Source organism: Eschrichtius robustus, chromosome 9, assembly GCF_028021215.1.
Source record: "Eschrichtius robustus isolate mEscRob2 chromosome 9, mEscRob2.pri, whole genome shotgun sequence".
In the NCBI taxonomy this organism is placed as follows: Eukaryota; Metazoa; Chordata; class Mammalia; order Artiodactyla; family Eschrichtiidae; genus Eschrichtius; species Eschrichtius robustus.
In genome coordinates, this window is record NC_090832.1 from 33,612,815 (window position 1) to 33,628,513 (window position 15,699).

The window sequence follows — 15,699 nt, forward strand, 5'->3', positions numbered from 1 at the left end:
CCGTAGGGAAAAGTGATCAGTTTGCCGTGTTAAATATTAAGAAAGAAACGAGAGAGGGAGAGAAAGAAAGAGAGGGAGAGAAAGGAAGGAGAGAAGGAAAGAAGGGAAGTAGGAAGGAAGGGAGAAAGGAAGGAATGGATGGAAGGATCTGTTTTAGTTCTAGCTTCATTAGCACTCTAAAAAAGGCAGAAGCTGCCTATCATTGCTTGAGGAGAGAACTATCTCTTGTCTGAGGAAAAGGAGACAAAAAATAATTCAGACTTGATCTGCTCATGTTAGTCCATTGTAAAATATCATTTTCATAGAACATGTTGCAAAGAAGAAGAGAACCAAAATTTTCCCAGGCTCTGGTCTCTCAGTGAGCTGTTTCTTCTGTGCCCCAATTCCATTAGAAAATCCTTGGCACTTCTGTGATTTATGGCGGCCGGATGCCTAAACCATGGTTTGTGGATCAGGTTGGGTGGACTGTACAATCATATGGTATTAGTATTTGAAGAAACTCTGGATACGCCCTAGTATAATGCACTCATTGTATAGTTGAGAGACCGATGCTCTGAGACTTTAACTGACTTGTTCACACTAGTACTTCTAGTTAGTGGCACAGTTGTCGTTAAGACCAAGGACCCCTGACTCCCAGTAAAGATCTCATTCCACTGTACCATTCTGCCCTTAAAAATCTTAAATAGCTTAAGTTATCTAAATTTTATTTGATTATATGGGCAATGATCATTCATTAAAAAACAAAAAGAAGGGGCTTCCCTGGTGGCGCAGTGGGTGGGAATCTGCCTGCCAATGCAGGGGACACGGGTTCGATCCCTGGCCCGGGAGGATTCCCACATGCCGCGGAGCAGCTGGGCCCGTGTGCCGCAACTACTGAGCCTGCGCTCTGCAACAAGAGAGGCCACGACAGTGAGAAGCCTGCGCACCACTCGCTGCAACTAGAGAAAGCCCGCGCACAGAACGGGGACCCAACGCAGCCAAAAATAAAAATAAATAAATAAATTTATAAAAAAAAAAAAAAAAAGAAGGATCATTCCCTGTTCTGCTTCTTAGAAGTCTCCTTTCAGAGTTGTCACACTTGATTTCGTACATGTGCATCAACTTGCATCAACTTGACTTACTCCGCCATGGTCAAACTCCCACCCCGTGCTCCCAGATTCAAATGAAAGAGCCTCTAAGACTCACCTCCAAAGCAGTCATGTTTTTCTGGTTTTCTGCAGATAAGAGATTAGTTTCTCTGATTTTATCTGTGGCTTCTCTCAACAGGTCCCAAGCATCATCAACCTTGCTTTTGTAGTCTGCCAGTTTCTCCCGGAGGTCCTTCTCCGTTTCTTCATTTTTCCCTCGGGATTCTCCAAACAGCTTCTTCACTTTCTTCAGAAGGCCTTCTGAAGCTCTATAAACACCCCAGCCCAATAAGAGACAATGAGCCCTTGCCACTGCCTCAGGGTTTATTGGTATTAAACAGTGTTACAAAGAAATGCTAACATTAAAAGTATGGAAAAATTAGAAACAATATTTAAGGCAGGTTGACTGTGTGCTAAACCAAGTTGAAAACTGATAGCTGAAAAATGGCAAGAGCATTTATAATTAAAACTAAAGAACAAAAAAAATCCACACATTTTAAATTGATTAGTAATATAACATTTTCATTTGGAAAGGATCTCATGTTATTCTCATAATCTGGCTGATGAAATCAGTTTTATGATTTACTTCACACACCAAAAATAAAATCTACCTGATTAACCATGAGATATTTTCTCTGTTACTTTGAATATAAGATATGAATATTGATATGTTTGGTTAGAAACTGTGAATATAGCGCCACGCTGTTGACATGCTAGTATGATATAATTTTGACCTACTTTTCTTTTCCTTTGGACTGAGTGTTCTGGGAGTTTCCTGGATTCAACTTAATGGTTTTCCTAAAGGGATAATATCTGAGCCCTTCAAGGAGGCTAAATATTCGAAGAACAGTAGTTCTCAAACTAAAAGGCATCATAATTCCCTGAAGAACTTGTCAAAACAGATTGCTGGGCCCCATCCCAGAAGTTTCTGATTCAGTAGGTCTAGGGTGGGGTTTGATAATTTGTATTTCTAACAAGTTCTCAGGTGTTGCTAATGTTGCTGATTTAGTATATACTATTTGATTATTAATAACACCATCACTTTGAAGTTAGCTGACTATGAATGTAAAAGTGTATTTTTTTTATTGAGTGTACGGTCACAGGAACTCATTGGCATTAGTAAAATCACTATCATTAGTCACAACCTCAAATTCCCAAACTTTATTTCATAGTATTAGGCATGTATTATTTGACAATTCTTCTATTCAGTATTTCCTAAGGTGACAAATGTATAGGATGGCCTGTTAAATTCATAACTTTATTTATCCAAAGATATTTTTATTAAAACAAAAACAATTAATAGTTTTAAAGGCCCTAATAATGGAAATTAATAAAGCAAGACCATTAGCCTAATTGCAGAAGGGACAGCACCAAAAAAAGATCATTTACTTGATTATTTATATATAGGTATACACATACCTTTGATCTGTTTTAGAGCAAGACAAATTATAACTGAGTAGATGAAAAATAAATAAAGAACCAAGTATCTCCTACTGATATGTGATGGAAAGTTTAGAAATCTCTAAACAACAATTTGGAAAGCTCAGTTTATCAAATGAAAAAGTAACAGAGCTTCTACTCACACCAACTCATCTTCAGCAACTTCCCTTTGAGTGTCTAGATTTTTCCTCCTCAGTTCTGTCATCATCTTATCAACTTCATTCTGAAGCTCTTGCAAATTTCTCTCAAAGGCCTTGTCTTGAATTCCTAGAGTTTCATTTAGTTTTACAGCTTTTTCACTTACAGCTGCAGGGGGTAAAACAAATTTTGCCAATTAGTAAACTAAATGCCACATGCAAAAATGGCACCCAGCATCTGCTCTTCTCCACCATCTCCAAGAGAAATGTTGTTTGTCATGGGTGTTCCTGCTGGGAAACAGAGAGGCAGTTGCTATAACGATCCATAACAAACAAGGAAATGTGACATATTTCTTCATATTATATTGCTTTTAGGGGGACACAGTAATTAAAACATTGTTTCTACCCCAAAAGGAAGAAATAAAGTAAACAAATAGCTCAAACCTTCTTCAGGTAAGAGATAAAAAATGAGACATGTAGCATAACACTTGGAAGCTGAAAATGCAAGGTCTGCATTGCTGATAAGACACAATCATATTCAATTTTAAAACCCTGAGTATAGAAACACTATCAGCGATGAGATCTCTCAAAACGAACCTGCCCTTGTACTTCCACACAGTTCTGTGTTGATCTGTGTAAAGGAATGAGGAAAGGAGCCCCCATCTACGGACAGGCATTATGCATTAGGGCTCACAGATACCTTCCAGCGATAACAGCCATCCTAAGAGTCTGTGTTTATTATGCACTAAATAGGTTTTCAAACTGTGCTCTTTGGAATCTTAGGATTCTCCAGGCGCTTCAGGTATTCTACAAATGCTATCTATTCTGCCAAGAATCTGTTTTATAGGTTGGTGTTCTGGGCAAGATTTCATTTGAAAAAAGAATTCTATGTCAAATAATAGTTTGAAAAATTGGTGAACTGAAACATGTACACAGTTCTACCTTAGTTTTAGACCAACTTTTCCTGAAGTGTGTTCTATGGAGCATTAATTTAGCAAGATGAAGAGAGGTGTTTTTCTGAACTCTTTTGTCTTCTGAACCCTATTTCTATTATATAATATTACCTATGAAAATCCCCAGAATAAAGGCTATGGGTTGGCCAAGAGACATTTTCTACCATTCAAAGCTGTATCCTAAGACTTCTTTAAGACCTAAAGAATTTTCAAAACTCATTTCTATTCTTGGAGAAACTTTTCTGATTAACACTGGTGGGAGCTCTTCCAAGGGTCGTATGAACAGAGCTCCTGAGAAAAGTGCACACAGTCAGGCAAAGTAGACCAGCCATGGGGATGTGGCATGGTGGGTTAGTACAGTGGTTCTGAAATGTGGTCCCCAAATTAGCAACATCAGATCACCTGGGAACTTGTTAGAAATATATATTCTCAGGTCCCATCACAGACCTATTGAGCCAAAAAGTCTGCGGTGTGGACCAGCAATTTGTGTTTTTAACAAGCCCTCCAGGATCTTCTGATGCACCTAGAGTTTGAGAATATTGGGTTAGTAGAAGAAATTAAGTTTCAATCTCTAATTCTACCCTTTCAAAAATGCATCTTTCTAATTCTTTTTTTTTTTTAATTAATTAATTAATTAATTAATTAATTTATGGTTGTGTTGGGTCTTCGTTTCTGTGCGAGGGCTTTCTCTAGTTGTGGCAAGCGGGGGCCACTCTTCATTGCGATGCGCAGGCCTCTCATTATCGTGGCCTCTCTTGTTGCGGAGCACAGGCTCCAGACGCGCAGGCTCAGTAATTGTGGCTCACGGGCCTAGTTGCTCCGCGGCATGTGGGATCTTCCCAGACCAGGGCTCGAACCCGTGTCCCCTGCATTGGCAGGCAGATTCTCAACCACTGCGCCACCAGGGAAGCCCCTCTAATTCTTTTTTAATGATAAATGTCTTTGCTTAGAAAATTGCTGCAGTCAACTTGTTATTTCTGATAGCCATAGTTTAATCTGCAGAACAATCTAAATCAGGTCTTTTAAAGAATATGGCCATTCTTAGCCCTGTGGTAGAAATTATTGCTCAGGTGCTATTCTTAGAAGTAGGTGAGGGTGCCTACTTTCTGGCTGACTACTTCATAGTCATCCCTTGACATATACCAAAGAACCTTCTTAAGAGTCCACCACTATGATTAGTAAGATATCACCTAGGCCATGTCATTCTTGCTAAGGAAACATGGTGACCATGGGCTATTGATTGGAAAGCTCCTTGGTCCAGCAGACTATGGGGAAGCCATGCTAGAATGTTAATGGTTAAATGTAAGAAGGTTTCTACTTTTTAGATTTCAAGAAAGGTAGTAGTAGATTTGGCTCTACTGATGATACAGCCCCATCCTTTGGTCTGAGTGCATGCCTATCTGTACAGCTGATTTTAACAAATTGTAGCAGGTAAGTAACCAATGACATCATTTGTCTTCACTTTTTTTTTTTAAATGAAAGGGATAAGCCCCACTTTCCAACCTGACAAAGCTGTGTGTTTTTTCATTATTAAATGAATACATAAATGAACTTTGCTTAAAGACGTTTTTGGAAATTTGATGGAATTTAGGTCCTGGGCCTAGGTGGTATTGAGGAAGGAAGGAATGTGAGATGCAGCTTCACTATTTCTTTTGTGGTCTAATCTCACAGCTAAATTTCTACAGAGAAGAATTTGGTGGAAAAAGAATGATGGAGTGAGAAAAGGAAAAGATGGATTGCATCATTTCTTTTAAATTAAAGCAATACGTAAGCAACCAGAAGAAATTATTAGGGTACACAAAAACTGCTTTAGCAAAATGATGCTATATTAAGAAAGCAGCATTATTTTAATAGAAGAGGTCTGATTGCTCCTTTGCTTCTATACATGGAATTTGGAACTTCTCTGAGTACTTTTAAACTAAAGGTAAATGTGTTATGTAGTCTATTATCCCAAGATATACACTATCACTTCAGTATGTTTTCAACAGTATTAAAAATACTTGCAACATAAACACATCTTTTAAATTTAATTATCTTTTCTTTCTAACTTATTACAAAGGGAATTTAAAGTCATTTAAAAAAATCTTTAAAACACGATAAAATAAATATAAAGGAAATGGGGCAAAGATAAAAAAAATTAATGTAAATCAGGCGAAGAGTTACTAGACAGACAGGCATGCTGTAATGTCCAGGGCAGTGGATCCTAAATCTAGTGTTAAGTATCTCAGTAGCCAACACATCAGGATAAAAAGGAGTATTTTAAGAGGTATACAGTATCTATAACATACAAACTAAATAAATAAATTCCTCAGGAGAAGCAAAGCTGTTTTTCATGCTGAACCTGAGAAAAATATCCTATAACGGGTCAATTTATCATGAATGACTAATACTGTTGGGACCTGAAGAACAGGAAAGAAGGGTGTCCAGCATTTCTTAAGTCCTATTATATATCAGAACATATGCTAATGGGTTTATATACATTCACTCAATTCTAATAGTGTGTGGAATAAAATATAGTTTATTCATGATCGAATCAGGAGTCATAGCACAATAGACTTTATAAAATTATAGTGAGATAAGAACGCCTCAGATTAATAGAAGTTGATTTCTATATAGCGGCTATGACTTATAATGGAATATAGTATGAGTAAGGTATTTCATCTATCTAAAAAGTAAACTGAAATAGACAAATGCCAGGCTGAAGCACGCACTCTTCCCACAGCAATTTATTACCACTAATAAAAATAAAAACACTGATGATCATCCACCATTATTATAGTTTCGAGAGGGGAAAAAAAAGTATAGGTATGTTGTATAACTCAAAGTTTTTAGTGAGTTTTCTTTTTTTAAAAAAATCCCCTAGACATCCAAGCCTTGTTATATATTGTAAACCCTTTACGATTTAACTCTGGCATATTCAAATTTGAATTTTCATGAAATTTTAATAGTTAGATTAATTCTGTCAAAGTGCTTTTACAAAGAGCTGTGGTTACCATTTTTATTATCATTTACGTTAGTACCTGGTGGAAGAAGAGAGTAGTATTCACATTGTCCTCGGGTATAGGATCACAGCTATCCACGTGGCACTTCACACGAATTAGAAAAAGGTGCCCCATTTGGACAGACACGGCCAGACCACCTGACTGATGTACAATGTAGGAAATGGGAGACACCTTTGATGACATAAGCCCTTTCTTTGATTGATAGATTGTGGATGGTGAGCCAAGCCTGGGTTAAATATCATCTCCACTCTGCCCCCTGCTGGTGCCTTTGTGGCACGCACAAAGATGTAGATAAGGTAGGCAGTGCTGGTACTGGAGTCTATCGGAAACGTGTATTAGGATTTATTCTTATGTAGCAACGTTTGATTGAAATGATCAAGATTAGTTCCTAGGACAGGCTGCTGGGTGTTAGTGTTTGAGACTGAGTTGGAAGGAAAAGGAAAGTCCCTGGAGTACTGACTAATGTCTTCAGGGATCCAGGTAGAGTGAATCTGCTCTACCTGCAATGGGATTTTTTTGGTGGGAGGAAGGGAGGGTGGACACTTTCAAATAACATTACTGGAAAATAAAAACAGGGAAAGGACGACAACTTCATCTAGCAGAGGAGAAACCACAACGAATTAACTGAGATTTTTTTTGGTAGGAGTAACTTCTGTTTTGGATCCTGACATGTCTTGCCTGAGATTATGCCTCAGATTAAAACTCTGTTGTTTCTTGCTGTGGGGAATCTTTGGAAGTTTCTGTCTCTTCTTGGCCAGTGATTCCTAAGACTGACCTGTCAGGGTATGCCTTGAAGGTTCTCACGTCCTGATTTATTTGGCTATATTAGAAAGCAAAGTATCTAAAATGTATAACATTATAGAGCAATAAAAATGTTTTACTTTTAAAGCAAAAAGAAAACATTTTTTCCTATTTTCTCAACACGCATGCATGCTTATTATATATTAGTAGATATTTAAGAACTAATGTTTTGTTGTTGTTTTGTTTTTTGAGGGTTTTTTATTTTTCTTTTTGCATTATCTGTTTTCTTTGAGTTTCTTAATCTGGGCTTTTGCCTAAAAATGGCTTCCACTTTGATTCTCAAATCAGATTGGCAGATGCCAAGAACTAACTCCTTGAGAATTGTGGACTAAATGCAGTAGAGCTTCTGGTAAGGTAGCACATCCAAATCCCAAGCAACAGATGTTCATTAAAAACCGGTACCAAGTATTTAAAAGCCATTTTGAGAAATTAAAGTGCTGCTTTAAGGTACTGAGCAGAATGATAAAATTAACTTTTTTTTTTTTTTAAATTAAGGATCTTTTAAATAGTTCTGAATACAAAAACAGCACCATAGCAGAGGATAAGTTGCCCATTAACTAATTTAATCATATTTGATCACAATAGCCATTCCTTAAGGATCAGAGCATTCATAAAGGAATGCATTCAATTTACTGCTATTTTGTACTCATAATTCCTAATTCACTGACTTCTGTCACAAATTTAACCCTGTAGGCTGTAGATTATCAGTTGTCATCTCTTACTAGAGAAATCCCAGTCCTGTGCAATCCTTTTTCTCTTTTCCTGTTAGGAGAAATAATGATTAAATTGTGACTTTTCTAATACCTTCTGCATGCTGGGCCAGGTCCTTAATGAATTCTCCTAAGGAGTCTGCTCTCGTGTTGGTCCTCTCTGCATCCTGCCCAGTTTGCTCGCCATCTGCTGTCACTTTGGTAGCCTAATGAACCAAATTCGGGAAAAGCATAATTAATAGAGATGATGAAGCTACAGCTAGATAAGCTCTCACCGGCTGCGTCTTCTTTCAAATATTACTTTGAGCCAAAGGAAATTGATGAATTATTGATCAGATGTACTGGAAATGACGCCCCGTGCTCAAATATACAATCAAACTTTATTACTTCTTCCATTAAATGGAAATCAGAGAGCTGTATTTGGTCTTTTTAAAACCCTCGTTGTACGCAATGGCACAGAAGAAGCCATAAAGCAGAATTATTTTTGAAGTATTTTTAAGGTACTATTGCCAAAAGTCTTTAATGGATTCTTCAGCCTGCACATGTTGCAGTTTTGCCCATATTTTATTTACTGAAAAAGTGTGGAGTGTAGCAAGGATCTCTCGAAAGAGGTACAGACGACCTGTCTCAATCAGCTTGATCCTATAGATTCCGTTTAGATCAATACATTAATTAAAGAAACAAAGAAAGGGAATGCTTAGCTACTAAGTAGTAAATGCTTGTTTTATAACACTGTAAAGATCGATCTAGTAAAATGTTAAAGAAGAATAAATGTTAACTTTCCCCATATGACATCACCAAAAAAGATTCCAGTAATCACAGGACCATATATTACTGTCAACAGAATAGAACAGAACTCTACAACAGCCCCACCTCCCAAAGATCATCCTCATATTGTTTCACCCTTATTCACATTGAAAATATCATTTGACACAATGGAATCCATTTAATGTGTTCATAGTTAAGATATATCATATGTAATCAAATGGCATGTGTAACATTACAAGTTTCAGATACTACAAGGCTTAGAGCACCTTGTAATAGGTTTATACTTCGTTTTTTAATGTGTGTGCATATGCTAATAAATATGACTTCCTTTTCTAAAAAATAGGGATAATCTAACTACAGAAAATGAATCAAAGAATCACAAACCGCCTCAATACAATTTAAATAAAGGTCCAAGCTGGCAGAGTATTAATACTCCACAATCTTGTACCAGAGTGCTTGCATTTTAGACATGCCCAGAGAACTTAAATTGTTTTATACATAAACAGATTTTAAATAGAACTTCAGATAGAACTAAATGTCTGGCCAGCACAGAACATGGTAGGAGGTGCTGCAGGAATTATAGTGCATTTTATGATTTCCCAGGGGGCAATAAGAGGTTTAATTCATCAAAGTTTTCAAGGTTTTAAATAAAAGGTAGAACATAAAGTCCAACCATTATCATCTAATTTCTCAACCTTCAAATGTTATCACCACAAATAAAAGAAAGAAAGGAAAAGAATCCAATGGAAGTTTAAAAAATTCCTCTTTATAGTTTCTGTATATATACAAAATGATTTGGCGTGTGTTAATCAATATGTTAGAATGCTCTGGATTAACTCTTCCAAAACATTAATATTGGAATTATTTTCACTTCTAAACTCGAGGTCCAGTTGGGTCAAGAAACTCTTTACACATACACACCACACAAATGTATGCTCACATAATTTTTAAAATGTTGCTTTTGAATTACTAAGGTCAGCTGCTTAAGATGTTGGTCATCTAAACTGCTTTAGATGTTTGTCTAGTCTGGATTTTACTGTGTTCTATAATATCTCTACTATTTTCACATATCACAGAATACTATAAGGGATTTGATCTACATTATTATCATCTTTCAATATCTTGAGAATTAATATACCACCAGCACTAGTATCACTTACTATATAGAAAATATACATTATAATTTGAACTAAAATTTATTTCTTGCTTCATCAGTATCTTAATTACATTATTAAAAGGTAATAATTCCCATAAATACTCATACATTCGAGCTTTCCAACTCTTGTATGCTCAAAGCATCTAATTTCTTGAAAATAAATGTATACTGATACACTCTCCTTTTAAAATTCTGGATGATCAAGATAATATTCATTGCCTTGACTTCTACTTATCAAATTAATTTATACAAAAATGTGTAAGAGTCATTGTTAACACACTCAGTACCAATAACATGAGTACTCCAATATTAAGATGTGAAGAATTCTACATGACCCATGATAAGAAATAAGTCAAAAATGCTATAATTAAGACCCTATGCAATCAACTTCCCTGGCTTCCTTTTATATGTAATATGCCAATCTCTTCCCTTCTTAGGGTCTTCTCATATTCTGTTGTCTTTGCCTTGAATGAGCTTCTGCTCAACACTTTAGTGGTTGGATCTTTGTCATCCATCAGCTTTCAGTTTAATAAGTATCTCTTCTTGGTGTGGCCATCCCCAGGGCACCTATCTAGGTTTCTCAACTTCCTGCAGAAGAATATTTCCTTCATAGCTCCATGCATTTTAGAATTACTATTTACGTGTTGGCATACCTACGTAACGGCTACCTGACTAAAAAGTAAGCTCTAAGAGGACAAAAACTTGGTCTGTTTGCTCATCACTTTATATCCAGCTTCTAGTATGATGTCTCACTTACAGCAAATATTGAATGAATGTTGTTAAATATATGACTAAACAATTTCCTGACTAATCTTGTCAACATTATTGCCATTCTTATTGCCTACTTATTGCCTACCTTTCCAGGAACATTCCCAGAGAAAGCTTTGTTCATACTATTGCTCCCTAACTCCTCTCCAATTATCCAAAATAAATCCAGCCCCCAAGATGATTCGCTTCCAACTTCACCTTCTCTGTGAAGGCATCCCCAATGATTTTGATCCATACGCTCCTTTCTTAGATTTTCAAAAACAACTATCATTACCACTATTCGTGACTGTTGTGGGTAATTATTTTTTGAGGTGTTTCGTCATATCTATTGAATCGCAATCCTTGGGGGCTAGGGTTATGTCTTATCTCTTTTTTCTTCCTCCGAGTGCCAGGCACAGTGCCTGGCAAACTGTAGGGGGTCAAGGATGTTGGGTGATAGACTGATGTAATAATAATCCAACAAACTATCCCTTTGAAGTTCTAAAGCCTGTTGGAGAAAGAAAAATCTCTTTCCATATGCCTTTCTGATACCGTTCAAACTGGCCATTATGCCTGGTGTTTCGCTTACCAGTGAATGTGGATGGCTGGGCATTTTTTCTGGACATTTCTCAGAGCCTTATAGGAAGCTGCTGCTGAAGGGCGACACCTGAGTGCTTAGGAGGAGAGCCAGACCTGAGCGCCTCTGGTCCCAACCACGCTGCATTCTAGCCACTGGCCTTCTGGTAATTCAAAACTAGCCTGCGATTGCACACCAAATACCACGCTGGTGGGGGTGCGTGGAGGTAGGGGCCGGGGGTGGGCAGAAATCTTTATGGCCAGCACAGTACTTACTAAGGGAGAAGATAGCCTTCCTTCTGCACAGACAAAAAGGGCTTCTTCTCTTGGCTGCACTCCAGGAGAGGAGGAGATGTGAGATTCCTGGACCAAAAGGCATTGACTTATGATATTAGCACTCTAAGAAGCGGGTTACACTGTCAGGCTCAGCTGTACCCCAGATTGATATGCGTGTTCAGAGGGCTGACAATACTCTTGTGTTTCGTTTACTCTTCCTGCCTTTAGAGATACATACAGGGCATGATCCCTATTTTCACACTGGTGAGGATGAAGGTATGAAGAGGTTAAGTGACTTTTCTGAACTCACACATATAGGAAATAGGGGACAAGACACAAATTTTCTGTCTCACAGCCTTGTATGCTGTCTGTATTAAACATTAACTTATGTTTGGCTAACATTCAGGAGGACTAGGAAGATACTTGAAAAAGTTAAGCATTCTGGGTGGGAGGAGGGACATGGCTCCAGCTTTTATGTATTTTAAGTGCATAAGATTTAGGTTTTAGTAAACATATTTAAAAATCCATATCAGAACATCATATAGATACATTAAAAAAAAATCATGTCTCGGGACTTCCCTGGTGGTCCAGTGGTTAAGACTCTGCCTTCCAATGCAGGGGGTGCAGGTTTGATCCCTGGTCGGGGAACTAGGATCCCACATGCCGTGCGGCATGGTAAAAAAAAAAAAAAAAAAAAAAAAAAAAAAAATCCTGTCTCATTACACAGTAATGAAGTTGAAGAGTCACCTTGTCAAAACCACCCAGGAGAGACTCCATAAAGGAAGGCAATTACAAATACACCATCACCTATGGGGAGTGGTAATAGATTGTAAAAAGTGAAATTTACAAAACTCAGTTTCATCCAGGACAGGCTATTGATAATGTTACAGATGAAGGCTAAATAGTACATGATAGGAGCTGTCTGCCTGATTCAGTTTGGCTCTTCTTGTATTTTATTAAATTGCCATCCCCATCCCTTAGTCAGCTTCCTTCTAACTCACTGTTATCTTGTCCTTTGAGTATTTGACAAATGTCTTCTCATTTATCCTAATATGTTGTACAATCTTCCTTTCATTCTCTATCTTAGATTTTCTTATTTTTACTTTCTCTTACCTCTGTTCTACATATTTCCAGTGTTCCTTTGTAAATGATAGCTCACACACTGCTTTGCATGTATCTCTCTTACCTTTGATTATCTTTTTTTACATTCAAGTTCACTCAACTAGGTATTTTTTCCTTTTATTTTCTTTGTGGGTTTTTTTGAGTATTTATATCTAGGCAGCACGCATTACCATTAGGCACACATTCATTTACTTCTGAACAATGTAGCTGTTACTTTCTTACTTTAGCTCAAGCAGTTCTCACTGTTCCTCTTGAAATCTGCACAAAATTTTCTTGGTCGGATATTACTAGTGTCTTTCATTTTCCGCCTTCTTTATGTTAAAACTAGAATCTAATGGAGCAAATCTAACTACTGAGTAGACAACATTGCTTAGATGCCATCCACCTTTGCATTTGCAGAGGTTTTCTGCTAAATTTAAATTTGAGATCTAATCATTTACATGATATTCTTTAGGGTCATCTTCAAACACTACCGGTTCTATATATTTTTGAAGTACTAGGGTCAGTGAAGTACTAGGACAAGCTACTAGGACAGACAGCACACAAGGAGAGAGACAAGCAACTGACCCTGGGGAATGATAATAAGTCAGTTCTATGTGAAATTTCTCCTTAAATATTTCAGGGGTCAGTTTTGAAAGTTCCAAATAAACAAGTGTGCTTTGTTATACATTATCTCTCTCTCTTTTTTAAAAATTTTATTTTATTTACTTATTTTTTATACAGCAACTTCTTATTATCTATTCTATACATATTAGTGTATACATGTCAATCCCAATCTCCCAGTTCATCCCACCACCACCACCACCACCTCCACTTTCCTCCCCTTGGTGCCCATACGTTTGTTCTCTACATCTGTGTGTCTATTTCTGCCTTGCAAAACAGTTCATCTGTACCATTTTTCTAGATCCCACATATATGCGTTAATATACGATATTTATTTTTGTCTTTCTGACTTACTTCACTCTGTATGACAGTCTCTAGGTCTATCCACGTCTCTACAAATTCTCTCTCTCTTTTAAAATATAACAGCAGAAATGAAAAACATTGTTGGCAACTTAAACCTTTTAAAACTATAAATAAGGCATTGTAAACATATATATATATATATATGTGTGTTTATATATATATAGTAGGCACTTAAATCATTTAAAAACTAGTTTCATCATTTTGGAAATGCCTCATCTTCATTTAAATTTGATTTTCAATATACAGTAAGAGACAAGGTAGATAAAGCTAAATTTTGATATTTTATATAGTTCAGTCTATTACATTGCATTCACCCCTTATGAAATATAAACAGTTAAGAGATGTTTATCAAAGAAAGCAAAATATTCAACTCAATATAATTATATGCCTGATTTTAGTGCATTTTAGAGAAATTCAAAATTAATGCTTATTGTGGGTTTCTATACCTTTCATTTATTTTTATGCTATTTTTAAAATTATTCACAGTTAGTTAATTAATTAATTAAACAAATATTGACTGAACACCTACTATATACATGATATTGGTGATATTGTGGTAAGGGGAAAAAAACCCCACACTTCCTGCTCTTTTGGAGTGTATAGTCTGGTGGGATAGAGAGGTATTTGTTTAATGATCACGAAAATAAATTATAACCACAAACTGAAGAAAAAGCACAGTGGTATAACACAATTATACCAAGATTGGAGGAATCACATCACACCTGGAATATCACAGAAGACTTACGGTAGACTTCGAGGAGCTGAGGTTTAGAAAGTGAATTGGAATTAACAGAAGTTAACAAGATGTAGGAGGAAGTGATTTACTTCAAGGCTAAAGAAAACATGTCCGGAAAGGCTCTGCGGGACAAAGTAACTCAAGGATACCATGGCTGGAGTACAGATGGCCAGGGTCAAAGTGGTGTGAGATGTGGCCAAAGTGAGACTTTGGCCTTTATCTGAAGAGCAACGAGAAGCCAGGGGGACGAGTTTAAGCACTAGTGACATGTTTAAGCACTAGTGACTAGTTTAAGTGACATGTTCAAATTTGGGATAGCAAAAGTGCATTCTGGCTGTACCTTGGAGAACAATCAGAAGGAAAATAAGAATAAAAGCTGGACTAGCTAGAAAGCTAATGTGGTAATCCCAAACTAAGGGGTGGACGAGAGTAGGGTAGTGAAGATGAGATCTATACACAGAAGTGGAACCCAGTGTATTTGGTAATGGGTTAAATAAGTGGGAGGATGGGAAGGAAGAAAGTGGCATCAAAGAAGATTTCTAGGTTTCTGGCTTATATGTTCAATGCATCAGGGTCCAGATAACCAGAGCATGAGTTGGGGAAGAGATGAGGCTGAGGAATTAAGATCACGAGGAAAGAGCATCACATGTCAATGAACAAAATGGAGAATTTGAAGGAGGAGAGTGATGTGATCAGATCTGTGATTTAGAAAGTTCACTCTGCCATAGGAATAATAATTGTTTGGAGTTAGATAAAACTTAGGAAGAGAGGTAATAGAAGACCTCTGAATTGGGTTGGGGTAAAATGAAGAGCAACCATTTACTTCTATTTTGGGAGACTGGTAAATATTGGAGGATAACTCATTGAGGTGTTCTAAATAGAAGAAAGTATGGGTTTTAAGAGGAAGACGGTGAGTTTAATTTGAGATGTCCAGTTGATAGTTAGGTACATAGGACAGAAACGGGAGAATGAAGTCTGTCTTGAGAATATGGACTTATTAATCATAAACATATATGTGGAGAGCGAAGCCAAAAAAGAGGGTTTACAAGTGAGAAGAGGTGTGGACTGAGGACTGGACCCCAAGATAATCGACTTTTGAGGGATGGGCAGAGGAAGAGCTTGAAAATGAAAGGTCTGAGAATTAACATAAAAGCAGAGAGGAGAGTATGTTAAGAAGGAAGA

General features: G+C 37.0%; 1 protein-coding gene across 2 annotated transcripts in view; it reads right to left on the reverse strand.

Moving 5' to 3' along the window:
- Positions 1–15,699, reverse strand: part of LAMA2 (laminin subunit alpha 2) — a 623,525-nt gene that overhangs the window by 115,401 nt on the left and 492,425 nt on the right. For both annotated transcript variants that reach the window (XM_068551053.1, XM_068551052.1), the window contains exons 35-37: positions 8,265–8,376; positions 2,711–2,873; positions 1,186–1,396 (exon numbers count right to left, since the gene is read on the reverse strand). In XM_068551053.1, the coding sequence (XP_068407154.1) occupies positions 1,186–1,396; positions 2,711–2,873; positions 8,265–8,376 (486 nt within the window). The remainder of the gene's footprint in view (positions 1–1,185; positions 1,397–2,710; positions 2,874–8,264; positions 8,377–15,699) is intronic.